Raw genomic sequence first — 26,928 nt, 5'->3', positions numbered from 1 at the left:
TTTCTTCCTGGCTTCACTTTTCACCCACAGCTCAACTGATCTCTGTAACTTAGCTGGAGGTCTAGTCCAGAACCTTACCATACAAGGTCTAATCACTTCTTCAAAAAATATTCTTCCCAACACCAGTGTTATAGCATCTCCTTTTCCACCTAATATTCAGGGTCAATTACCTCTGCCAGTGTCATAGAAAGAGGCTCTTCTCTGAATTATTACAGATTGTACTCCTTCTAGTGCTCAGGCTGTAAGATTTAAGATAAATTCAATACTGACAAGTGGGATAAGAATACAAAAAGTAAAGGATTTTATTATAGTATAATTGATCATTTTTATCAATGCATTCTGAGGCTGCCCAGGTTTTGGAGTTTGTATTTACATAAGCCAGTCAACAAATATCCTTACATTTAAAAACAATTTCATTTGACCTTCCTTTCATTTACAACTAAAATGATCCTAATTGAAACATATTTTTTTGTGGCATATGGAGTGCCCAGGCCTGGGGTCATATTTGAGATGCAGTTGCAGCCTACTCCACAGCTGTGGCAACAAAGGATCTTTTATTTAACCTACTGTGCCAGGCCAGGGATTGAACCTGTGCCCTTGGTGCTGCCAGTCCTATTGTGCCACAGCAGGGATTCCATATTTTATATTGAAATATCCTTATTCTAAATATATCTTTGTGAAATTGGCTAATTCATGTTTTGTTAATCATTTGCATTCGATATGTATTTCTGAGCCAGGATATGATTCTAATTCTAACATTATAATTCGTTTTGTCTTCTAGAAAGACTCATTACTCTTTTAAAAATTAATTGCAATTTGCATACATTATGCTTCCAGATTAACTTTTAGAAACAAAGAACTGTCAGGCATAGTTTACTTTTTCTATACAAAAGAATACAGTATAGGTTTACTCTTTTCCCCCAAAGATATAGATTTAGCATACTGTCATACTTTTTAAAAAAGATTTATGTATTACCATACCTAAAGTAAGTTAATTCATTATATTGACAACTTCATAATAGTTTTGTCTCAAAGAGAGAAGCTTGGGAGACTATGCAAGCTGTGGTAAATAGAATTAGCCAAATAGAACTCTTGTTTAGCCAAACTAAAGGGTTTGACGTAATTAGGCCAGTTTCTGGAAATAACATGGTCTAAGGTCATTAGAGACATGCTGCAAACCCTACCAAATTCACCACTACCATTTTTGCATCATAGTAACAAGAAGAAGAAATGAAACTAGCTCTAGGAGATTTATAGTGGGAAATTATTGGTACAGTGCCATTAGAGCTCCTTTATAGGAATGCTTAGATGTTTTTGGAAGTGTCTGCTCCACAAATACTTGCAGCCTGATGACTGTGGCAGAAGATGAATTCTGCCACCCTGTGGTGGACACTGGGATTTGGGATTCAATAATTTCATGCTACAAGTGGCTAGATGCATGTCATTTGAAAGACAAATCCTAGAAGTCACTGGATTTTTTGTCAAAAACTTCATCACAAATGCCCTTTATGTCATAGATAATGTCAGAGAGTCATTTGCAAAACGATGGAGTAGCATTACAATTTGTAATGCAATTGAAATCACGTATCCTATCTTGGTCGTGCTGATCACGGCCCTGGGAGGGGCATTGGCTGCACTTGCTATGGGTCAGGAGGGGTGTCCTGGGCCACGTGGCTGCGTGTTCAGTGGGCCTGGGCAGGACCTGTGGCTGGGGCCTTGGTGGGACTGCAGGGCTAGGCCTGCAATGTGGCCCTGAGGGCGACCTTGGCCCGTGCTGAGGGGCAAAGGTCCCAACACTCGGGCTCGAATCCTATATCAATTGGCCACTTGAGGGGACACTCATAGTTCTTGGGGATGTTGGGAAGAGAAGCCCATCTCCACGGCCACATCCGGTCCTGAGGTATGTCCAGGGGTGGAAATGGGCAGGCCAGACGTGGTGGCTCTCGGGCCCTCCAACGGAGTTGTGGTACCATGGCCCGCTCTTGCTGGTGTTCCTCAGCCTTTAGGCAGGCCTGGCCGTGTGAGGGTCCAGGCTGCTGGTGCTTAGCAGGTGGGCCAGGGAGGTCAGGCCCGTCCTCTACAGAGAGTTCCTTTATGCTTGTAATGGTTGGGCAAGGCTTGGGTTCCAGGGATGATCGCTCCAGGCCCAGGGTCCTCGTGGGGAACTCCTCAGGTTTTGCTAGAAGTGAGCACACCGGATCAGAATCTCCCCCAGGCTGCGTTGTCTGTGCAGGGTGGGCCTCCTGGTGGCCCAAATGGCCACCCTGGCCTCACCCTAAGACCATCCCTCAGGCTGGGTAAGGTTAGGGTCAGCATCTGCTTAGGCTGCCCTGGGGCCCAACCCCTGCCAGCCAAGCCTTAGAGCAGACCAGGAGGTGGACAGGGTGAACAGGAAGGCTCTGGGATGCTCCACAGGTCACGGCCCTGGAGGGGGAATCAGGAGAAGACCCCTGCTGAGCCCACCTGGGGGAGGCAGGTCCCAATTCTTCCTGTGCAGTTCAGCCATTGATGCCTGTAGCTTTTTGATCACTGCATCATCCTCTAGGGCCCAGGGCCCGGAGATCTTGTCCTGAAGAAACTCATACAGGCCTTGCAGGGGCAGCTTCAGGAGGTGTTCTGGGGATGGGGATGTCATCAAGCCAACACGGCCCCCACTGGGAAGGCTCAGCCCCCACCCTGGGGTCCCTCCCTGGGGGCAGCATGCATGATCGGCTGGGCCCAGGAGAGCCACAGCAGTGCCACAACCAGGAGCCAGCCCCATTCCTGCCACCTCTCCAGGGGCCCTGACCAGCCTGAGTCCTGGCTGGTCCTCCTCTGTGGCCTGAGTGGCCCAGGCTCAGGCTTACTCACTTCTGTGCAGCTTGATGATTGTATAGGCCATGGCTGTGAGCATTCGCTCCCCCTCCAGGATGTATACATCCCATAGTCTTAGTGTGAGTGAGAAAGGTGTCTGTGGGGACAGCAGGCCCAGGAAGGGCGGTTTGAGCAGGGCATGAAGTTGGGGGGGGGGTGTCCCAGCACAGGTTAGGAGCTCCCACTGCCTCTGGGTTCTGCAGTCCCACAGGCTGCCTCCAAAAGAGCCCTACAGCTCTTAACTGAGTGGACTGAGGAGGTCCCAGCCAGCCTGGCCTGTACCTCCACTGTCCTGGGGACAAAAGACAGCCCCATGCTCTGCAGGAGATATTCAGAGGAGCCTGGGGTTGACTGCAGTGTGGGCACATGCTTGCCCTCCCCCCAGCCTGACCCAGCCTTCCCTACAGGAGGCCAGGGGAAGATGGCTCAGCCTCAGGACCCCAGATGCCCCCTCCCCAGGGCTCTGGGCTTGCCTGGGGGGATGCCTCTTGGGGACCTAGTCTCCCTGGGTACACTTACCTGGTCAATAAAGCAATGTTGGAACCACAGCTTAGTATAAATTTCTGTGTACATGTATTCCTTGTCCTGACAGAGGAAAGAATGTTTAGGGCTGGCCTGAATGGCCCCAGTCCTCCCCGCCTGGGGACCCTGTGCAGGCACCCCCTTCAACCAGTGGATCCCAGCTCAGACCTGGCTGCACCAGGACAAGAAAGATGAAAGTGCAGGCAGGCCAGGCTCTCTGAGGGCTGCCTCTACTCACCAGGTGCCTCTTCAGCTTGGGGAGAGTCCTCTCCAGAATCTTATCATGATGGGCCTGCAATCTCTGAAGTTTCGGGAACTCCGGAATGAAGAAGCCTGAGAAGCCCCAAGGACCGCCCCCACTGGAAGTCAGAGGTGAGCCTGGCAAGGGCTTGTGTGTCCTGGGAGCCCAAGGCCTCCTCCCCAGGTAGTGACTCCAGTGTGCAAGGCCCACCCCAGCCTGGCTACATGGATCTTCCCAGACATGACTGACTGCCTTTGAGGCTTGGGGTGGCCCAGGGTTGAGAACCTGCTCACAGAGGCCCAGCTTGGCAGGTGCTCAGTGCTGAGCATCAGGCAGGCCTCTGTTTCTGGCACAGCCCCTCCCCACTGTGGCTGCAGAAGGGGATGAGGACCCCAGTACTGAGGGGCAGGTTGTGTGGCCCATGGGATGGGGGTTGGGGTGTGCATGAACATTTCCTGGGCTTGAGAGTCAGGCGGGGGGAGGGGGTACAGCAGGGAGATACTGCCACCTGGGCCTCCTCTGATCAGGGGCTTGGGGTGGGGTTGGAGGTGGCCTGGTGGGTGGCAGAAGAGAGGCAGAGAGACCAGCAGGGATGGTGTGGTCTGGACAAGGACAGGGCTGAGGGCCATGGCTGTGGGACACAGAGGGCTGTGGGGGGAGCTGGTGCCCTTTGCTGATGGGGAGATGGACCAAGCCAGTCCCTGTTAGCTGGGGGGAACTCTGCAGGGAGACTCCTGTCGCCGAGTCACATCCAGCTCTCCAGGGTAGTCACCTACCATGCATCGCATGTCTTTTGTTGTCCATCAGTTGGGCCAGTGCCCAGAAAGCATCCTCCTCATTAAGAAACATGAGCAGGATGGCGACAATCTGGTTCATGCCATGGCAGTAGCCCACCTCCTGCAAGAGTCAGATATGGCTGCAGGGACCCCCTGGGAGGCCTCCACCACCCTCTCCCTGGCACTTGCTCCTCAGCTACTTACTGGATGGGCTCCCATTTGTGCCTGGGCACCATCCCATGGCCCCCTTTTTCAGACGAGGCATGCCGGGTGCTGAGGACCAGCAAGGTTTGGAGGTCCTGCCATGAGGGCAGGTGGGGGTTGCTTACAGGCATATGTGGGGCTTGGAGGGCCATGGTGGTGGTGGAGCAGCCGCAGACCCCACTTTGGTCATCCTGTGTGGTCATCTCAGCTGGTGCTCCTTGAGGGAATATTCTGGAAAGTGCAGGTGGGGTGCGGAGCCACCTCCAGGGAGCCACGCAGGAGTTTGGGTTGCTGGGAACTCTCATCCCTGTTAAGACTCTGGTTCATGAAATGGCATCTTCAGGATTCAAACTCAAGTGTCACCACCATAGCAATGCTTTTTAGGCCCATGTGAACTTTCTATAAAACATTCCCAAGCTCACGGGCTGGCACAGCCTAGGCATAATGTGCCATTTCTGTCCTAAAAGTGGGGTCTGCACCCCAGCCATCCATGTCAGCTTGACAGCAGAGCTCCCCTTGCATCACCTCTGTGGCTGTTGGAGCTGGCATGCTGACTGGTGCCAACAGGCCACTTAAGAAGCAGGGCCACTGTGGGATGGCTGGCCAGGGGTGGGTACTCACTGTGTTGTAGACAGAGTAAGCTGTGAGCACATTGAAGAGGGCTTGCTGCCTGGAAAGGGGACAATGGGGCTCGCTATAAACATAGCCTTCCACTGGTCAAGTGTGTGGTGTGTGTGGAACACTGGATGGAGCAAGGATCACTAATGTAGGATGGGGTGATAGAATTGCAGGTTCCATCCCACTTTACTTTTAGAAATGATGCAGATGGTCTAAAAAAGTAAGGATCACTAATGTAGGATGGGGTGATAGAATTGCAGGTTCCATCCCACTTTACTTTTAGAAATGATGCAGATGGTCTAAAAAAGTAGACAAAGATCTAAATGAGGTGACATTTGGACCCATCTGACACTCACTCTATCCTCTTACGTCCTGGTGCAGCCTGCTCTCTGCTGCCCAGGGACCCTCCCCTCCCCATGGGGGCCTTTTGACCTATGAAGGCACAGCCAACCTCCCTCAGGGTGCCTGCCCTGTGCATTTTACTTCTGCAGGTGCTCTGCACAGGCCCCACTCTTGCCACCTCAGCTCCAGCCTCATCCTCGAGCCTCCCCTCCCCCAGGACCCCTGGCCATCACCCCCTGCCCCTCTGCCCAGGGACCAGTGGCTCAGCATCCTCACTTGATGCCGTACCGCTCCTGGAACATAATATTGTTTTGGAAGGTGCGGCTCACGTCCATGTCAATATATTTGATGTCCCGAGAGTAGAGCCTGGCCTGCTCCTTCATTCTCTGTGGGTAGAGTCAGGGGTAGGGGATAGCGAGGTGAAAAGCCTAAAACTCCAACCAACTGCCACAGCAGAGCAGGTGCTGCTGGTTCAACACAAGTGTTTTCTGGAGAAATCTTTCTTTTGCCTGTTTCTGAAGCCAGGTAGGGTCACAAGGGTGCCCAGGTCACAGCCTGTGTCCAGCATCACTGGGCAGGGGACGTCAGCCTGTGGATGATCAGCCTGTGGCTTCTCGAAGGCTCAGACCCCCACCCAATAGTGACACAATGACCAGGCCAACAGCCTCCCTCCTCCCCCAGCCCACACAAGGCAGTCCAGGATGACAGTGCTGCCACCCTGGCCCTGGGCTTATCTCCTGGGAGGCTTCCCCCAGGTGTGGGTGTCCCAGGGCAGTGGGGAGGCTGGGAGGGCAGCTGGGCCTCTGTCCCTTGACCCCTCTCAGTCCCACCACATACAGGCTGGGTGAGGCAGAGGGCCAGAAAGGGAGCCCATGCCTGGTTTTCAGGGCCTTTTGAGAGCATGAGGACCGAGTGTGATGCTGGCTCTTTTCCCACAGTGTCAGTGGATGTCCACCATGCTCTGGGCCTCTCAGACTGCCCATCATTGAGCAACTCAGACACCTGTGGCCACTGTCACACCTGCTCCCCCTTCACTTCCCCTGATGATGCTGCTCAACCAGGTGCATAGAGCATCCACCCTGGGCTGTGGGACCTCGGGTACACTGGGGACAGGGGCTGAGTGTCAGGAACTGGCTGGGGGCAGGGACCTCTCTGGGTCAATGGTTTGAGACCTGTTTCTTGTCCCAAGTTAGTCAGGCCTGTGTTCATCTGGTCTGGCCATCTCCTTCCAAGATTTGTGTGAGGGTCTCCTTGCTCTTTCCTCCTGGCTTCTGTTCCTTTCTGTGTGACTCTGTCCCCCTCAGGTTTCTGGGAGGCCTTAGTGTGAAGCCAGGTGGTACCTGTCCATCTGTGGACTCAGTGACTGCACTGGGCCGGGGGGACTCAGTGAGGATGTGGGCAGGGACTTCCTGACAAGTGGGCCCTGGGCCTGTGAGCCTGGGAGGTGCCAGGAAATCTGGGGATGGGTGAAGGGTCCCTGAGGCACAGGTGGATGGGCCATACCTGGTATTTCCCTTGGTTCTCCACCTTCACCTTCTCCAGATCCAAGAGCAGAGACCATGCCTGTCCTCTCACCTGTGGGGGGATCCCCTTGTAGACTCGCCGGCGCATCTGCGGGAAAGAAGGGGCCCTAAAACAGGTGCAGGTGACACCCGGCACAATGGATGCTCAGGAGAAGTTGCCTCTGCCTGGACCTGGGCTGGTCTCTACATGTGGCGTGGGCGTGTCTGGTCCACCCTGTGGTGTCCTGGGCCAGAGTGGCCAGGGAAGCCCCAGGGGACCCAGGGCAGCTCTCTTCAGGGTCAGGATGTTCAGGTTTCTACCTTTCGACTGCCCTGGTATTTACTCCAGTTCCTCAGCATCTTCACCCACTTAGTGGCTCGCCTAATGTCCTGGGCTCTTTGCTGGAAAAGGGGACATGGTGGTGTTAGCCAAGCTGCCAGCTTCCCTAGAGTGGCCCTGACTCAGGGCCATGATCTTAGAGGAGGCAAGAAAGCACAGACCCCTCACAGCCCAAGGACCCTTTGGCTGCTCTGGGGTCAGGCAGGGAACCACAGCCACACCCCTTGGCTACCTCCCACCAGCATAGCACAGATGGTTTCTCACCCTCGCCTTGTGGGTGCTGAGGCCATGGATGCTGAGGCCCTGGGTACTGAGGCCAGGCTGTTCCCATCTGCAAGGCAGGAGAAGTAGAGCTGTGGGAACCAGGTGCCTGGAAACCCCTGCCCCTGCCACCCCCCATCTTAACCAGAGACACCCAGAAACAGAGGAGGACCCAAGGAGGATGCCAGCTCTGGAGCAGACTGCAGCACCCCAGGTGGAGCCCCTACTTCCACTGGGGCTGGCCACCCCCTCTGCACTGTGCACCCCCACTCCTGACCTGACAGGTGAGCAGCCTCTCCCAGAGCTGACTCAGCAACTTTAGCCCAGTCTCCCCTCACCCATCATGGCTGGGCCATGCCTCCTACCCTGTGTCTCCTGGCACCAGACAAGGGATCAAACTCCACCTGCCTCTGTCACCTACCCATGAGCTTCCAGGTTCTGCAAGACTGTCCTCTGACCATCTCTCTAAAGCAATATCTCACTGCCCTTTGTGCTGTCCCCACATGGCCCCCTGTCTGGGCCCACTGCCCTCGGAGACTTGTTGGCCAGGTGCCCCCTCCCTGTGGCCACGCTCTGTAGGGCCACTGCAGACCAGCCTGGCCCTGACCCTGCTGGATGGATGCCCTGGGCTCTCCCCAGTATGGATGTGGAGGCCACAGAGCTGAGGCCCATGTTGGCCCATCCCCTAGTTCTGCCTGTACTATCTCCCCTGTGCACTCTTGTCAAAAGTCTATTGTGGACCTTGGTCCCCAGTGGCCACCAGGGCTAGAGGCCCTGAGCTAGGCTGAAGGGTCCTGCCTCCAGAGTTGATTCCCCAAATGCAACCCTCCCCAAGGAGAGAGGGAGGGGGTGTCCAGATGACTCATAGTGAAAATACTAACCTGTAGGTGACCTTGTAGCACGAGAGGTCAGAATCATCCCACGGGTCCGGGTCCGCGGGAGACCCTGACTGGTGCCCCTGAAACCCAGATGGTGCAATGAGATGAAGTTACATGCAGGGTGTCCTTGGGCGCCAAGGAACATCTGACAACAGGCCCAGCATAAGACCCTGCCTCTTACCTGCTCCTACCTGTTCTGATCCTGCCTGGAACACATCTGCTCCTGCTGCCTCTGGTCCCCACATGGGCCTCACCTGCTCAACCTTGGATCCGATCCTACCAGGAATATACCTGCCCCCATGGGCTGTGACTCCATTCCTGGGCCTCACCTGCCCCTTCAGGCTGTGGTCTGCACCTGGGCTATTATAATTCCCACTTGGGTGATGTACCTGCTCCTGCTAATGATGATGCCCCTTTGGGCCTCACCTGTTACCTGGCTTTGGTCCCCACCAGGCCTCCCTGTCTGTTCTTGTCTCTGACCCCTGCCACAGCTGCACCTGCTCCTAGTGACTTCACTCCCTCTGGGGCCTCACCTGCTCATACTTGGCCACTATTTCTGTTCGTTCCAGGGCCAGCAGAGTCTCCAGCTTCACCATGTTTGATGCTGCAAGACAAAAATCATAATATTCCACTTCATGGAAGAGCTCCAGAGCACCAACAGGTTAAAGTGGGCTCCCTGTTGGAGGCTCCCCATCTATCTGATCAGAGGGGAGAAAACCGTGCTGCCTAGGTAGGTGACAACCCAAACATCCTAACACTTCCACTTAATAGACCCCTCCCAGCAGCCTGGGAGAGCCTATCACAATGAGATGATGGAGATCAAGAAGGGGGCCCAGAGGTCCATGGAAATGGCTGTCCTGCAGCACATGGGGGTGCACTCCTGGCTCAGGTGTGCCAAGGGGAGGGCAGCTGCCAGGTGGGGAGGCTCCTGCTGGCTCATGGGACTCACATTTTGCTTAGGCATCAAAAGCCCAGGCAACAAAAAGTAAATATGGATAAATTGGACTTGATTAAAATTAAGGCAGCTGCACCTCAAGTGACACTGCCAAGGAAAAGACAACCCACACAATTCATAAAAATATGAGAATGACCTGACCTCATATAAGGGGCCGGTGTACAGAATATGGCTAAACTCCTAACTCCACTATAGAAACGGACCAAGTAGACAATGGGCAGAGGGCCTGGATAGATATTTCTCCAAAGTCAACCCAACTTTAGAGAACAAGCCCAGCAGGCACAGGAGACGTGGCTCAATATTAGCATCAGGGGTATGCAAATCAAAGCCACCAGAGGGCTGAACTTCTCCCCACTGGAGTGAATGTTACTGATTAAATGAGGATGTGAGAAGCTGGAAACTTCTTATATGGCTGACAGGATTGTAAAGTGGTGCAATGTCTATGGAAAACAAATCCTTTCTCCAAAAGTTAAATGAAGAGCCGCCGCATGACCCAACAGTTCTACTCCCAGATATAAACCCAAGAGAGAGGAAGACAGGGATGCAGACGTCTAAACATGTACGTTCATAGCAGAGCAACTCACAAGAACAAAAAGGTGGGCCCCATCTAAGTTTTCTTGGACAGATGGCCTGATGACCAGAATGTGGTGGAACATCATTCAACCAGAGAGGGAGTGAAACACTGCCACATGCTGCAACGTGGACAGAGATGATGCTCAGGAAAGAAAGAAGGCACAGAGACTGCCTGTTTTGAGTTTCCAAGGAGGAGCCCGATCCAGCAGAGCCACGCCCAGAGATACAGGAAGAGGTCAGCAGTCCCCAGGGCTGCAGGAGGGCTGAGTGGCAGTATCTGATACTAAGAGATTTACTTGATGAGGTAGTGGAAGGTGGAGATAGTGGTGGTCGTGGCATGGATCTGCTAATACACTAAAAACCTCTCAGTCATACACTTTAGCAATTGCATTTGATGTGTGAATTTAAGAAAAAAGCTCTGAGCCAGATTCCCCACTTTCTGGGCCCCAAGAGGCTCTGAAGGTGGGAGCGGAAGTTGCACAGGTTTAAATAATGTCAGGTGCTCACCCAGCCAAGAACAGCCCTTTGCTCCTGCCCAGTAAGCTCTTCCCTAACCATGCCCCTACCCCAGATGTGCCCACTGGGGAGGCAGATTGGGATGTGGGGACCAGAGGTCTCTAGGACAGGAGGCTCCCATCTGCTCCATTCTTCTTAACTCTCAGCTGATTCTGGCTGGTGAATCAGAGTAGAGTGCTAGCCTATCAGGAGGAGGGCAGGATTGGGGACAGGATGACATATTTGACCACAGGTGGCCACTGTGCTATGAGACCATCCCTAGGTTCACACTTGTGAACAAGTCACAGGGGGAAGTGGCTCATTTTCCCTGTTGATGTGGTGGGACACATCTGTTGTGGGACAACACAAAGAGGGTCTAGCCAATGGGGAACACAGCTGGGTTCTGTGGGTCAGATGACACATGGAACGATGGGGGACAGGATGCTGAACTGGGTGAGGCTCTATGTCCCCACCCCAGATCACAGACCACATGTGCTCACCTAGCTGGGGTCTCTGATCTCAGGCAGGATGGATGAGCAACCTCTAGGATTTAGGCCAAAGAAGGGGCTTTGAGGAACAAGTGGGCCCTGGAGAGTTGCCTGAACTCAGACCTCCTCCTCTGCAGTTGCCCCGTGCTGCTCCTCCTCCCTCCATTCACCCCTCTTGACCTCCTCCTCCTCCTCTGTCTCCCTAATGTCCACCTCCCAACACCACTTTTCCACATTCCCCCAACATCCACACTCATCCACAATGGTCTCAATGCTACATTCTGCCCATTCCCCAGGGCCCGTGTCTCCTCCATCCACCTCCGCAACAGTCCTCCACGTTCCTCCTCCCCAACCACTGCTCCTCCGCCAGCCATTCATCCTTCCACCTCCTACATCCATCTCTCCACCTGATCCAGCTTCCTTGCACGTCCACCTCTTCCTCCTCCTCCTGCATCCTCTCTCCTCACTACTCCTCCCCACCTTCCTTTTCTGGGCCAAGGGTCTGAGCTCAGACCTCAGGCTCCTCACAGGTATTCAGGCACCTCTGAAAGCATCCCACACACCACAGATCCCTGAGTGGGCTGCATCTTCAGTTGGTTGGTGCTGAAGGTCCTTGTCACTTAGGCTACAGACCAGAGCAGTCCAGGCTCCCACCAGAGGCCTGTCCCCTAGTGTCAGTATGTGGTGAGAGTGCAAGTCACACTTACTTTTGTGACCTCTCGCTGCTGGAGCTGTGCCTCTTTGGTGGAAATGCACCCAGGGATGGGGTGGGAGAGGTGGAGAAATGGACGAGCGTCAGAGCAGGTCAGAGAACACAGGGCCTCCAACTGCCTGGGGACAAGATAAAAATGAGTGCCAGGCAGAAGACAGAACTCTTGGGTCACTGTCATTCCAACAAAAATAGGGCTGAGGGCAGAGGTCACAGTTCATGCTGAGCCTATATCTAGAGATTCATTATCTCCAGGGGCAGGGCTGTAACCCAGCAGGACAGGATGGCAGGGGAAGATGACAGGGGAAGCTCTAACCTGTCAGGTGATGGACCCAGGCACATGGAAACTCAGGAAGGCTTGGTCCCCCAACCCTCACCTTCCTTACTCCTCCTCTCTCCATCCCTCTTAGGAGTTCAGGGAACATAATGATGTAGACTCTTAAGTTCCTGGGTTTGACATGACTCAGGCCAGGGATGGACCACCCAGGTAAGAGCAGCTCCCAGATTTCTCTGGGTCTGAGCATCAAACCAGTGGCTCACATGGGTACACTTTTAAGTGACACCACCTGGATCCCAGTAGATGAGGCTGTTGGCTGGCCTGGACCTGAAAGTGTACTTCAGCCCCTTCTCCATCTCACCTTCATTCTCTTCCATCCACCTCCCACTCCTCCATCTCCTCGTGCATGGTCCTCCCACTCTCCCTCCTCCATCTACATTTCCTCCATCATCCCCCTCCCCATCCATCAAAATTTTATTTTCTTCCTCACAGTCCTGTCGTTAATGCTCCTCATCGCTCACCTGCTTTCTCCATCCTCCTGCATCCACCTTTTCTCCTACATCCATCTCTCCTCTGACTTGACCTTCCTTCCTCCCCATCCTCCTTCTCCTCCTGTGCCTGCATCCTCTATTCTCTTCCTCCTCCTACAACCTCTCCCCTCCCTCCTATTCCCCCCCTTCCACTTCTGGTCCAGGATTCTGAGCTCTGACCTCAGGCTCCTGACAGGGACTGAGGCACCTCTGTCAGCAGCCCACATTTCACAGAGGCCTAAGGGGACTGTGCATATGGTGGTTGGTGCTGGGTGTCCTTGTCACCTCAACCTCAGACCAGAGTGGTCCAGGCACCCACACCATGGGCTTCTTTACTTGAAGTGTCAGTAGGGGCTGAGGGCAGAGCTCTTGCTCACCTTTCTGACTCTCGCTGTTGGATGTGGGCCTCTCCTCAAGATGGTAACGAGGTAACCAGGCGGGTGTGGGGATCAGGTGGGTCAGAGCAGGGCAGGCAGGTGAGTGAGCATCAGAGCAGGTCAGTGACCACAAGGGCCTCCAACTGCCTGGGGACAGGAAGCAGAATGGGTTCAGAGCAGCAGATACAACTCTGGGGTCTCTGCCATTCCAACCAATATGGTGCCCATCCCACTGGCCAGGAGCATCACTGACTTCTTGACCTGAAAAGTGACTTTCTTTTCTGGGAGGGTCCTCTGTCCACACAGGGGAGCATCAGCAGGGGGAGATGGAGACTGGCTGTGCTAGAAACTTGTAACCAGCTGGTCCACCAACCCTTCTTGCACTCCTCTTCTCCCTTGCCTGATAGCAGTGCCAGGAGGATTCTGATGCGGACCCTAAGCCCTTGCCATTGGACTTGAATCAGGCCAGCTATTTCATACCACCTTGTCCTCACCCAGCTTCCTGAGGTCCCTGGGACTTAGCATCAACCCAGAGTCTCAGTAGGGTACAAGCATTGCAGGGACCCCATCCAGATCCCAATAGAGCTGGTTCTGGGCTGGCATGGACCCCCTGCTCCCCGCTCCATCCATCCATCTAGGACAAAGGTCAGATGTCTGGGTCAGTATTAAGCACATAACCAAGGAGATTATCCTCTCCAGGGACAGGGCTGTAACATGGCAGGAGAATTTGACAGGAGCAGGTGTCACCTGGCAGGTGAGGGACCTGGGAAAATAGGCCTTCACTAACATTTGGACCCCAACTCTGACCTTCATTCATTCCTCCTCTCCCCTCCCACTTAGGGTTTCCAAGAAAGTACTCATGTGGACTCTAAGCCCTTGCAGTTTGACTTGACTCAGGCCAGCAATGTGCCACCCAGGCCGCACCACACTGCCGGATTTCACCAGGTCCAAGCATCAAGCCAGGAGCTCACTCAGGTACACCCTTTAAGAGACCCCACACAGCTCCCAATACCACCTGCTCTGGGATGGCCTGGACCCCCTGCTTCCCCTCCCCCCTCCTCCATCTGTCCTTCAACCTCTTCCATCCATCCATGTCCTCCTCCTCAGTCCTTTCCTCCCTCTCCTCTATCTATTCCTCTTCCTCCTCCTGCTCTTCATGCTCTTCCTGATCCATCTTCCTTGCATCCTCCACCTCTCCTCCATTCACGTTGTCTCCTCTTCCTCTCCCTCTTGTCCCTATATCTCCCCCTTATTCACCTTCTCCCTCCATCCTGCTGCATCCACCTTTTCTCCTGAATCCATCTCTCCTCTTGCTAGACCTTCCCATCCTCCGCCTCCTCCTGCATCCTCCTGCACCTCCTCCAGCCTCACCTGTCCATCCTACTCCCTCTCTTCCTTTTCTGGACAAGAGCCTGATCTCTAACCTTGGGCTCCTTGCAGGGTGTCGGGCACCTCTGGCAGCAGCCTGTAGTTCATGGAACCCAGAAGGGGCTTCATGCTCAGGGATTGGTGCTAGAGGTCCTTGTCACCTCAACCTCAGAACCACGTGCTCCAGGCACCCACCACAGTCCTCTTCCCTTGAGATATTGGTAGAGGGTGAGGGTGCAGCTCAAGCCCACCTTTCTATGCTCCCTGTTGGATGTGGGCCTCTCCTCTCAAGATGGTAAGAAGGTAAGCAGGTGGGTGTGGAGATAAGGTGGGTTCGATCAGGGCCAGAAGATGTGCAGGCTTCAGGAGCAGGTCAGTGACCACAAGAGCCTCCACCTGCCTGGGGACATGAAGCAGAGTGGGTTCCAGGCAGCTGGCATAACTGCAAGTTCATTCTAATTCCTCACAATATTGGGCTAAGATCATAAGTAAGGGTCAGTACTGAGCCCAAAATGAAGGAGGTCATCCTTTTCAGGGACAGGGCTGTAACCCAGCAGGGGAGGATGACCACAGACAGGTGTAGCCTGACAGGTGATAGACTCGGGCACATGAAAACTTAGGAACACCTGCTCCCTAACCCTGCTCTACCTTCACTCCTCCTCTCCCCTCCATCCTAGGGGTTCCATGGTGAACCCTAAGTCATTGCCACTGGACTAGATTTAGACCAGCAATTTCCCACCCAGGCCTCCCCCAGCTCCCTGTGGCTAGTGAGTTTGCAGCATTAAATCAGGATGTAAATCAAGTATACTTTCTAGCAACTCAACTTGGAACCCAAGACCAACTCTCAGGGCTGGCCTGGACCCCCTGCTTCTCCTCCACATCCTCTTCCATCTCTGCTTCATCCTCTTCCATTCACTTCTTGCACCATCCATCTCCTCCTGCTCAGTCCTCCCCCTCTTTTAACTCTTCCTCCTCCATCAGTTGCCTAACACTTCATCCATCTTTTTTCTTCTTTCTCTCACTCCTGTCTTCATTTCTCGTCCTCACTCACCACTCCTCCCTCCCTCATCCTACATCCAACTCTGGTGTAGCTGGACTTTCTTTCCTCCCATCCTTCTCTTCTCCTGCATCTGCTTCCCTCCCTCCTTCTCCATGTCTTCCTTTTCTGGGCCAGGTGTCTGAGGTGCAAGCTCTGTGCTTGGTGCTGGAGGTTCTTATCACCTCCTTCCCAGCCCTGAATCATCCAGGTACCCACCAGTGACCTCTGTTCTTGAGGTGTTGGTATGGGGTGAGGGTGCAGCTCCAGCTCACCTTTCTCACTCACTGTTGAATGTGGGCCTCTCCTTTCAAAATTGTAACAAGGTATCCAGTCGGGTGGGGGATCAAGTAGGCCAGAGAATGTTGGGCAGACAGACAAGCAGGCGTCAGAGCAGGTCAGTGACCACGAGGGCCTCCAACTGCCTGGGGACACAAAGCAGAGTGGCTGTCAGACAGCAGGCAGAATTGTGAGTTCCCTGTCATTCCCCCCACAGTAGAGTTGATATCAGAGATCAGGGTCAACATTGAGCGCATAACCAGGGAGGTCATCCTCTCCAGGTACAAGGCTCTCAGGAGAAGGTGACTGGGGCAGCTGTAGCCTGGCAGGCAATGGACTTGGGCATATCAACCCTCAGGAACACTTGGTCTCCTAACCCTGACCTTCCTTCACTCCTCCATCTCAGAGGTTTCTGGGAGGATAGTGATGTGGACCCTCAGTTTTTGCCTTTGGATTTGAATCAGGACAGAGATTTCCCACCCAGGCCTCATGCAGCTGCCTGAGGTTCCCTGGGTCACAGCATCAAACAAGGTGCTCCCTCAGGTACAACTTTTAAGAAACACCATTTGGAACTCAATACAGCAGACCCTGGGCTGGTCTGGACACCCTGCTTCTCTTTCACTCCCCTCTCCATCTCACCTTCATTCTCTTCCATCCACCTCCATCTCCCCACTTCTCCTCCGCTTCCTTCCTCCTGCTATTCCCCAACCATCTGTCTTTTACTACCTCACCCTCCTGTATTTTATACTCCTCTTCAATCATCTCGTCCTTCCTCCTTTCTCCATCCAATTCTGGTCCAGCTAGACCTTCCTTCTTCCCCATCCTTCCCCTCTTCCTCCTCCAGGACCTGGATTCTCTCCCCTCCTTCCTCCTCCCCCTCTTCCTTTCTGGGCCAGGAGTCTGAGCTGTCACCTCAGGCTCCTCAAAGGGACTTGGGCATTCTGGCCCTGAGGGGTGCTGCATGCTCAGTGGTTGGTGCTGGCAGTCCTTGTCACCTCAGCCCCAGACCTGAGTGGTGCAGGCACCCACCAGTGGCCTCTGTCCTTGAGGTGTTGGTAGTGGGTGAGGGAGAAGTTCAAGCTCACCTTTCTGACTCTCACTGTTGGACTTGGGCCTCTCCTCTCAAAATGGTAAAAAGGTAACCAGGCGGGTGTGAGGATCAGGTGGGCAGACAAGTGAGTGTCAGAGCAGATCAGCAACTCTGAGGGACTCCAGTAGCCTGGTGACGTGAAGCAGAGTGGGTATAAAGCAGGGTGCAGAACTCTGGGATCCCTGCCTTTCCACTCACAGTGGAAATGGGCCATCCCCTTGGCCAGGAGCAGCATTGAACTCTTGACCTATAAAATGACGTTCCTTTGGTATGAAGTCCTCTCTCCACACAGGGGAGTGGGACCAGGAGCAGGTGGAGCCTGGCTGAACTGGTCATGGGCACCTGGACTCTCATGACCAGCTGGTCCTCCAACCCTGCCCTTCTTTAACTCCTCCTCTCCCACTGCTTGTCAGAAGTGCCAAGTGGATACGGACGTGGACACTAAGCCCTTGCAGTTGGACTGGCATCAGGCCAATGATTTCCCACCTCCTCCTCACCCAGCTCCCTGAGGTTCCTGAGGTCCAACCATCAAACCAGGGGCTCATTCAGGCATGGCTTTTGCAGGGACCCTTCCTGGAACCCATAGAGCTGGCTCTGGGCTGGCCTGGACCCCCTGCTCCGCCTCCATCCATCCATCTCCTCCTGCTCCTTTGTCCTCCTCCTGCTACACTTTTCCTCCTGCTCCTTTGTTCCTTCCTCCCCTTCCCCTCCCTCTTTCCTCCACTTCATCTCCTCCTGAAACCTCTCTGTCTAATCTTCTTCCCACCGTGCCCCCCACCTGGAGTCAGTTTTCTGAACTCTGACCTTGGGCCCCTCACATGGAATCAGGCACTGTGGGCAGCAGCCTTCACCCCTTGGAGACACAAGGGACTGCACGCAGCTGGCTCATGGTCAGGGCTGGGTTTGGCATCATCTTGGCCGAGACCAGGGAGGACTAAGTCACCGACCTGCTTGCCCCTGTCCCCAAGAGTCAGTATGCAGTGCAGGTTTTTCTTACCTTTCTGGCCTCTTGCTGTTAGAGCTGGTCTCTGCTGTACAAATGGACCCAGGTTCAGGTCGGTGGGTCAGAACAGGGAGGGCAGGCGAGTGTCAGAGCAGGTCAGAGACCACAAGGGCCTCCAACTGCCTGGGGACACAAAGCAGAGAGGGTGCTATGCAGAGGGTTGAACTTGGAGGTTGTTGCCAATCCACCCAAAATAGGACCAAGGTCAGAGGTCAGTGTTAGCACTGAATTCATAACCATGGAGGTCATCCTCTCCAGGGACACTGCAGTCAGCTGGCAGTGGAAGGTGACTGGGCCAGCTGTAGTATGGCAGGCAATGGACCCGGGCACAGAGCCCCTCAGAAACCATGGCCTTTCTTCACTTCTCCTCTCCCCCTCCCTATTAGGGGTTCCAGGACAGTAGTGATGTGGACACTAATCCCTTGCCAATGGACTTAAATCAGGCCAGAGACTTTCCACCCAGGCCTCACACAGCTCCCTGAGGTTCCCAGAGTCCAAGCATCAAACCTGGGGCTCACTGCACCACTGAAGCAACCTCATCCAGATTGCAGTGCCACCTGCTCTAGGCTGGCATAGATGCCCTATTTCCCCTCCTCCTGGTCCTCCACCTCTCCTTCTTCCTCTTCTATCCATCACTTCCATCCATCCGTCTTGTCCTGTTTAGTTCTCCCCCTCCTCCATCTACTCCTCCTCTATCTACTTCTCCTCCTCCTCCATCTTTCTGCTCTACTTCCTTCATCCTTACTCTTCTTGCTCTCACTCCTGTCTTTTTAACTCCTCCTAATTCACCTCCTCTCTTGAGCTTCCTGTATCCACCCTTCTACTTTCATCTCTTCTTGGCTAGACCTCCCTTCCTCCACCTCCTCCTCCTCTTCCTGCATCATCTCTCCTCCTTCCTTCTCCCCCTCTTCCTTTTCTGGGCCAGGGTTCTGAGCTCTCACCTCAGGCTCCTCACAGGGATTCAGGCTCTCTGGCAGCAGCCCACACCCCACAGAGCCCTGAGTGGGCTACACACTCAGTGATTGGTGCTGGAGGTCCCTGTCACCTCAGGCCCAGACCTGAGTAGTCCAGGCACCAACCAGTGGCCTCTCTGTCCTTGAGGCCTTGATAGGGTCAAGGGTGCAGCTCATGCTCACCTTTCTGACTCTCACTGTTGGATATGGGCCTCTCCTCTCAAAATGATAATAAGTCAACCAGGAAGGTGTGGGGATCAGGTGTGTCAGAGCAGGGCGGGCAGGCAAGCGAGCGTCAGAGCAGGTCAGCAACCACAAGGGCCTCCAACTGCCTTGGCACAGGAAGCAGAGTGGGTGCCAGGCAACAGACAGAACTCTGGGGTCACTGCCATTCCACCCACAGTGGAGCCCACCCATTGGCCAGGAGCAGCCCTGAACCGTTGGCCCGAAATTCGACTTTCCTTTGGGGAGGGTCGTCTCTCCACGCAGGGGAGGGTGGCCGGGATGCAGTGGAACTGGGCACCTGGACCCTCACAACCAGCTGTCCCTGAACCCTGATCTTCCTTCACTCCTCCTCTCCCACTGCTTGTTAGCAGTGTCAGGAGAATACTGATGTGAACAGTAAGCTCTTGTGGTGAGTCTTGAATCAGGCCAGTGATTTCCCACACAGGCCTCAATCAGTACCTTGAGGTTCCCCAGGTCTGAGCATCAAACCAAGGGATCACTCAAGTAAAACATCTACAGGGACCCCAACATGACTCTCAAGGAACTGGCTTGGGTTGGTCTTGGCCTCCTGTCCTCCTGCTCCCCCTTTCTGTGCTGGTCCTCTTCCTGCTCATCCTTCTTGCCCTGTTCCTTCACTGTTCATCTTTCCTCCTTCTTCCCTGCACCACCTCCTCCTGCCCCCACCCTCCCACCTCCATTTATCCTCATCTTCATTTTCCTCTCACCTACCCCCTTTCCCCACTCCAGAAATCTAAGCTCTGACCTTGGCCACCTTCATGAGCCTGGGCGCTGTGGCTGCAGCTGGCACCCCTCAGCTCCCTGAGGGGCTGCATCCCCCTGGCTCACCTTCTGTGCTCCAGTGTTGGTGTCAGCTCAGCCACAGCTCATGGGGAAGGGGGTCACCTGCCAAGTGGCCTCTGTGCCCAAGGTGCCCATTAGGGATGAGGGTGCCTCTCTTGCTCACCTTTCTGAGCTCTCGCTGTTGCAGGTGCGCCTCTCCTCTAGAAACAATGACAAGGTGGATGAGGGGGACAGTGGGTCAGAACAGGATAGACAGGCAATCTCCAGAGAAGGTCAGAGACCACAAGGGCTCCCAACTGCCTTCGGACACGAAGCAGAGTGGCTGCCAGGCAGCATTGGAACTATGATGTCACTGCCATTCCATCCATGAGGGGCCATCTCATTGGTCAGCATCAGCCCTGAGCCCCTTACCTGGAAGCTCTTGCCTTCTGGGGAGGGTCCTGTGACCAAACTGATCTCCCCCAGGAGGCCTGGCCTTGTCCCACTGTCCCTTGGCCCATCTCCCCAGGTGTCCAGCACCCCTTGGCGGGGGGTGGTATCACAGTCGTGCTCTGTTCCTGCCCACAGGACACTGCAGAGCTTTTGCACTTATACCAACACTAGGGACTATCATTACCTTGGGGCCAGTGTCAGTGGCTGTGCAACATGTGCATTATGGATCTATCATGATTTTATTAAAGGTCCTTATTTTGGAGCTCTCGGGTCTTTCCATTTGGCAAATACCCAGGAGCCCAGGGGGAGCCCCAGGCCCTTGCTGCTCCCCCATGTGGAGGTCCTGTCAGTCACCTCTGCCTGTGGTTATAAATAAGGGTATTTGTGGTGCTCCACTGACCCCAGCTTCACTCTCTCAGACCTCCTGACCCTCAGACCTTTCCTCCCAGCTCTGACCTTAAAAGCTGTTGAGCTAAGTGCCTGCTGTCAGGGCTTTTGCGCTCCATCTGCATATTTCTTAGTAGTGAGGTCAATAGGCATATTTTCTCTCTCCTCCCTTTGTGTTGTGATCTATATGTCACATCATTTCCCAGCTGTTTGCCATTATAAAGTTTATCTGTAGAAATTCCTCACTCAATAAGGACTTTAGAAGTGCAAATGTCTTTTCAGTTTCAAATTTTCTTTTACTTCATTGAGGGGCCCCCATGCACATACTTGACTTCTGTGTGTTTTGAACCTGTCCCTTTTTATAAGTAGCCTCTAGGATTTTGTCTGACTTAGCAAGACTTTTCCTATGTATGTTAGCCTTCTATTAGGTTTATCTTCTTAGCTGCCAGGGCCTCCCCTCTTGAACATTTTTTTCCAGTTTTTCTAGCTACTGCTGCTTAGTTACTCTGCAGGTGAACTTTTAAAGCTGCCCAAGCAGGCCTCAAAAGAGCTGGCATGACATTTTCCCTGGGGTCATCTGTGTCATCCACTTAGGGAGAAGCAGGTCCATGGAGGCAGTGGACATTGATGGTGGTGGGCTTGAGAATTTCCTGTCTGGGCCTGGGGTGGGGTCTGCAGGCTGCATAGTCACCTTCCTACAGGGAGGGGTGGGTTTGTGGGGGCCTCTGTAGCTTCACTGACACCAAGAGCCTCCTAAAGTATAGCAACCTGGGAGTTCCCATTGTGGCTCATTGGGAATGAATCTGTCTTGTATCCATGAGGATGTGGATTTGACCCCTAATTCTGCTCAGTGAGTTAAGGATCCAGCATTCCTAGAAGTTTTTGTGTGGGTTTCAGGCTTGGCTCTGGCTGTGACATAGACTTGGAGCTGCAGCTGTGATTCAGTCCATAGCCTGGGAACTTCCTCATGCCACACCTGAGGCCCTAAAAAAAATAAGTTAAAAAAAAAAGTGATTAAGGCCACTGGTGGACCCAGGCCAGCCCATAGGGCTGGTGGCCTGGATTACAGCAAAGTCACCTGGTACAGGTGCCCCCTCTAGCCCTGCCTCTGACAGTGGCACATGTATGCTTTCTGCATGTGATCATGCAAATGTGCTGTGTGGGTGGGCATCTGGCTCCTCCTCTGGGCCCAGCTGACCCACCCTGCACACAGGAAACTCATCACTTTCACCCACAGCATGGGGTGGAGCAGGCATGGCTGCTGCCCATTCTCCCTCCCTCCCTCACCTAGGTATGTGCTGAGGGTACAGAGGGGTATGGGCACTGGTCCAGTACTGTCCAGCAGGCCAGGAATCCACAGCCCTTCCCATCACCTACCCTCCTGGCTGCCGGGGTTTGGATATGGCGACCACATGAGGGAAGTTCAGTCCCGCATGGGTCAGCAGGAGTGGTTGCCCAGCTCCCAAGGCTTGAGTGGCTGGGGATCCTGGAGCATCAACTCACTGCCTCTTCCCCTAAGGGTGTCAGATGAGGTCCCCCACTGTCAAGGAAATAGAGGAGAACTGAGGTTGACCATGGCCATGGGTTGATCCTGCTCAGCCAGTCCTCCTGCTTTGGGCTCTTGCCCTTTAACTTGTATCCTGCCCCTAGAACAGCAGCCACACAGGCCTGGATACCCTACCAATCACACCCACCATCACCACCTTCCTTGGGACAATGTCTCAGGGAGCCCTGCTCCCACTCCCCTGCTCCAGTTTTCTCTTCACTCAGCACCCATGAACCACTTTAAAATATTCTGATTTCCACTGTTTCTAAGTTCACATGGGCTGGGTGGCCTCTGTTCTAGTTCTCTGTGCCCTGGACAGCTCCTGGACACAGAGCACAGGCCCCAGAATGAAATCAGTTTAAACATGTGTGGCAGAAAGCATCAGTTCTAGAGATGCTCCTGTCCTGTGCATGCAAAAGTCAAAAGGATAGATTTCATGATTATATCACAGAAAAAAAAAGAAAGATGAGGTGCAAATGATGTAAAGTAAGACATTAAAAATAAAGCCCAGTATGGCAGTCACTACAATAATTGTAAAACAGCCTCACTTACTCTTTGAAAGTAGTGATTCTAAGCAAAAAAAAATAAGTTCTACCTAAATGCAGGTAAGGCTGGCATTTTTGGGGGGGGGTTCAGGATTCTGTGTTGTCAGTGCAGGGGCTTGGGTTGCTACTGTGGCATAGGTTTGATTCCTGGCCCAGAAATTTATGCATGCTGCAGACATGGCCAAACAAACAAAAGCAAAAACAAACACATTTCAGAAAACACATGTGTAGGTATTTCCCATTGTAGGTCAGCAGGTTAAGACCCTGAATAATATCCATGAGGAAGCAGGTTTGATCCCTGACCCTGCTCAGTGGGTTAAGATTCCTGCATTGCCACAAGCTATGGCATATGTTGCAGATGTGGTTCAGATCTGGTATTGGCGTGGCTGTGCCATAAGCTGGCAGCTGTAGCTCCAATTGTACTCATAGCCTGGAAACTTCAATATGATGCAGGTGTGGCCTTAAAAAGACAAAAAACAAAAACAAACATACAAAACAAAACACATGTATAGCCAAAAATATACAAGTTTAGTGGGGAGTGGCCCTCTTGGGTATTTCAGACCCAGAACACAGTGACTTCTCTGTGGTGCCCTCCATACTTCCTTGTTGATGGATTAAAAACCCACAGATTTGGAAACAAAGATGCATTTCTCAATGGATCACAGGCCTGAGCAGGATTCACAATGGGAATTAGAAATACTTAGAGTGACTACATCAACAGGCATGTGGGATGTAGCTCAAGTGGATTTCAGGAGAAGAGTGGATTCAGTGTGGTTGAACCAGGTGACAAGAGACACTGCAGGTCCATGAGTGGGTCATGAACTCATGGGGCTGGATGCAGAATAGGCTGAGTCAGTGGCAGGAGAAGAGTTTTGAAGAGGGCCCAGGAGCTGGTCCTTCCAAAAAGCCTGGAGTCCATGAGCATGCAGATGAGCACACAACTTGGGGGCCTGGTGGTGGGTGAAAACTCCCCATGAGCCATGGAGGAGGCAGGGAACCACCTGCTCACCTGAGGCTCGAGAGTTTTGCCCAGGGGTCCAGTGGATGTGGCCTCGCTGCTAGTTTTCACTGAGCTCGCTGAATGCAGTGGGAGCCTTGTTGTTGGCAGAAAGCGATTTGTGGTCTTGGCCAGATGGATGTGCACCAAGTGATGTGCACCAAGTGATGCCCACCAGGCCACCAGATGCCATGAAATTCTGGAGAGAGTGAGGGGAGTCTGGGGGCCTCTTCAGGACACGTGATTTTTCAGTGACAAGCAGGTCCCCGAAGCCTGTGGGGCCAGGCAACCAGAGTGCCTGGCCCCCTTCCACCTTGCCTGGTCCCTGCAGAGGCACTAGGCTCTCCATCCCTCTGCATATTCTGCCCTGCCAATGACCAGCACTGGGAGGCTGGCCCAAGCTCCACTCTTCTGACTGTTCCCAGACTGGCTCAGGCTGGAAAGTCCTGAGGGGATGCTACAAAGATACATCCAGGGTCCTGAGAGGATGCTACAAAGATACATCCAGTTCACTGCCATGTGTGATCATCATCCACTTCGGATTTTCTGATCCCTACAGAGTTGAAAGTGCCAATGAAAATCAAAGGAACTGCACTACTTGCCCCTACCAGGTACTGGATGACACCTGCTGTGGCCCCAGGAGGCGTCCTAAACCTGATGCCTCAGGAGTGCTGAGACCCAGCTGGGGTGGGTGAGTAGTGGGAACTCGATCTGTGTCCAGAGCTCTGTTATAGCTGGTCAGTGTAAGTCCCACCCCAGGTCACACTGCAAAGGGACAGAGTCACAAAAGAGGACCTCCTCTGCCACCACATCTTCTGTCCATGTCTCTCTCTGTCCATCTGTCTCTCTGTCTCTGTATCTCTCTCTAGCTTGAACTCCACCAGCTCTTGGACTGAGTCCAGGCCCCTCACTTGCTGGCCGCCAAGGCTGAGTAATCTGGTCCTGTGGTGCCCATACAGTGGCACCATCTCTTCCCATCTGGGGAGCCAGCCACACCATGATCACTGCAGAAAAGGACCAGCCCTGTGTTGCAGGTGACACGATGCCACATCTGTGTTCTCTTTGGATGGAGGTTTGGCAGGTCCCAACTCTGGCCCCAGCCTTTCCCTGGAGTGGGCATGACCCAGCAAGTCTGCTCCCCCTGCACAGCAGCCCCAAGAAACCCAGCTGCTTCCAAAAGCAAGCAAAACAGACAAACTGGGAGAGAAGAATCAAACTCCCCATTTGCAGAGGACATGGCTGACTAGACAATCTCAGGGCAGGTGCATGTGTCTTTTTCAAGGAAAGTTTTGTCTGGATGTATGCCCAAGAGTGGGATTGCTGGGTCATATGGTAGTTCTATGTATAGATTTCTAAGGTACATCCATCCTGTTCTCCATAGTGGTTGTTCAAGCTTACATTCCCACCAACAGTGCAGGAGGGTTCCCTTTTCTCCACAACCCCTCCAGCATTTGGTATTTGTGGACTTCTTTCTGACTGGTGTGAGGTAGTATCTTATAGTAGCTTTGATTTGCATTTCTATAATAATCAGTGATGTGCATTTTTTCCTGAGCTTGATGGCCATTTGTACATCTTCCTTGGAAAATGTCTATTCAGATATTTTGCCCATTTTTAAATTGGGCTGTTGGCTTTTTTGCTGTTGAATTTTATAAGTTGCTTGTATATTCTAGGGATTAAGCTCTTGTCAGTTGTATCATTTGAAACTATTTTTCTCCCATTCTGTAAATTGTCTGTTTTCTTTTTGGTTTCCTTTGCTGTATAAAAGCTTGCCCATTTGATTAGGTCCCGTTGGTTTATTTTTTCTTTTATTTCTGTTGCTTTGGGAGACTCTGACCTGAGAAAACATTTGTAAGTTTGATATCAGAGAATGTTTTGCCTATGTTCTCTTCCCAGAGTTTGATGGTGTCTTCTCTTATATTTAAGTCTTTAATCCATTTTGAGTTTATTTTCATGCATGGTGTGAGGGTATGTTCTAGTTTCACTGATTTGCATGTAGCTGCCCAGGTTTCCCAGCAATGCTTGCTGAAAAGATGGTCTTCTTCCCATTTAATGTTCTTGCTTCCCTTGTCAAAGATTAATTGACTGTAGGTGTCTGGGTTTATTTCTGGGTTCTCTATTCTGTTCCATTGGTCTGTCTGTCTGTTTTGGTACCAGTACCACCCTGTCTTGATGACTTTGGCTTTGTAATGTTGCCTGAAGTCTGGGAGAGTTACGCCTCCTGCTTGGCTTCTGTTCCTCAGGATTGCTTTGGCAATTCTGGGGCTTTTGTGGTTCCATATAAATTTTTGGATTGTTTGTTCTAGTTCTGTGAAATGAAACATGTCATGGGTAATTTGATAGGGATTGCATTGAATCTGTAGATTGCTTTGGGTAGAATGGCCATTTTTACAATATTTATTTTTCCATCCCAGGAGCATGGATTATCTTCATTGATTTTTAACTTTCCACTGGTGGACACAGAATGATGATGACCTGAGGAATAAAAGAGGTGGTTGGATTGTAAGCCTGCATTCTAGACTGTCTCAATTAATTTTACTTTATTTTATTAGCTTTTAGAGCATATCTGCCGCATATGGAGGTTCCCAGGTTAGGGGTCAAATGGGAGCTGAAGCTGCCGGCCTATACCTCAGCCACAGCAATGCCAGCTCTGAGCCGTATCTGCAACCTATGTCAGAGCTCACAGCAGTGTCAGATCCTTAACCCACTGAGTGAGTCCAGGGATCAATCCCATATCCTCATGGATACTAGTCAGGTTTGTAAACCTCTGAGCCACAACAGGAACTCTTAGACCTCTTTCAACCAAGTCTTCAGGCAAACAGTTGCCCCAGTGTCCCATCATGGAGGCAGTCCTGAGCACACGAACTCCTGGTGCTCCAGGGCTGACTGCATGACCATGTCCTCAAACAACAGAACAGATGGGAAGGAGTGACTCATATTCCCAAGACTTGTGTTTATAAAACCAGCCCCTACAGCAGAGACCCAGCAACCAAGCCAGCAGTTCTGAGGCAGAAGTAGGCCAGGCTGAGCTGTAAGCTCAAGATGAGTTTTCTATTTGGAGCCTCCTTGACAAAAGCAGCATCTACAAATGTGGGCCTTTAGGAAACTGAGAGCTTGGAGGTCCTGCATGGCTGCAAAAGAGCTGCCTCCTGGATGCCCTCAATCCCAAGGCCCAAGGAGCACAGCCAGCCTCCTGCAGCATGTGCCCTCATGGAAAAGCCCCACCTGGATTCAAATCTGCCTTTGGCTATGGGGAAGCTGCAGATACCAGGGCTTGCCAGGGGAATACCAGTGCCTGGGGATAAAAGTACATTTTTTCAAGGGTGCA

At 52.8% G+C, this 26,928-nt stretch overlaps 1 protein-coding gene across 22 annotated transcripts; it reads right to left on the bottom strand.

The window, feature by feature from the left end:
• Positions 1-1,481: 1,481 nt before the first annotated feature.
• On the bottom strand, positions 1,482-24,938 carry LOC125119176 (USP6 N-terminal-like protein). 22 transcript variants are annotated; one of them, XM_047766023.1, is made up of 21 exons: positions 23,616-24,938; positions 19,742-19,896; positions 18,854-19,002; positions 17,712-17,840; positions 16,710-16,843; positions 15,621-15,770; positions 12,942-13,088; positions 11,756-11,879; positions 9,071-9,141; positions 8,541-8,617; positions 7,663-7,729; positions 7,380-7,460; positions 7,060-7,167; positions 5,218-5,266; positions 4,722-4,903; positions 4,393-4,513; positions 3,614-3,708; positions 3,373-3,438; positions 2,851-2,950; positions 2,464-2,616; positions 1,482-2,179 (listed from the first exon to the last, which is right to left on the bottom strand). In XM_047766023.1, exons 9-21 carry the CDS (start codon positions 9,131-9,133, stop codon positions 1,734-1,736), a joined length of 1,608 nt encoding a protein of 535 aa, XP_047621979.1. In that variant the 5' UTR covers positions 9,134-9,141; positions 11,756-11,879; positions 12,942-13,088; positions 15,621-15,770; positions 16,710-16,843; positions 17,712-17,840; positions 18,854-19,002; positions 19,742-19,896; positions 23,616-24,938; the 3' UTR covers positions 1,482-1,733. The 22 variants fall into 22 exon arrangements, with proteins under 22 accessions (XP_047621979.1, XP_047621988.1, XP_047621981.1 ...); XM_047766032.1 differs by having other exon boundaries at positions 19,860-19,896; XM_047766025.1 differs by lacking the exon at positions 23,616-24,938 and adding an exon at positions 14,561-14,709 and having other exon boundaries at positions 19,742-22,515.
• Between the last annotated feature and the right edge of the window lie 1,990 nt (positions 24,939-26,928).

The sequence above is a fragment of the Phacochoerus africanus genome, unplaced genomic scaffold (genome assembly GCF_016906955.1).
Source record: "Phacochoerus africanus isolate WHEZ1 unplaced genomic scaffold, ROS_Pafr_v1 Scaffold_173, whole genome shotgun sequence".
Lineage (NCBI taxonomy): Eukaryota > Metazoa > Chordata > Mammalia > Artiodactyla > Suidae > Phacochoerus > Phacochoerus africanus.
The sequence above is the reverse complement of the archived record's forward strand: the minus strand, read 5'-3'. Positions and strand labels throughout refer to the sequence as shown.

Bases quoted from the DNA above. Each gene is read 5' to 3' on its own strand.
- LOC125119176 (XM_047766023.1), bottom strand. From the start codon at position 9,133: ATGGTGAAGCTGGAGACTCTGCTGGCCCTGGAACGAACAGAAATAGTG. The intron at 7,461-7,662 runs GTGAGAAACCAT...CCCCTTTTCCAG, and splicing joins TCAGCACCCACAAGGCGAGG to CAAAGAGCCCAGGACATTAG. The intron at 4,904-5,217 runs GTGAGTACCCAC...GAGTCTTAACAG, and splicing joins CTTACTCTGTCTACAACACA to GGATGAGAGTTCCCAGCAAC.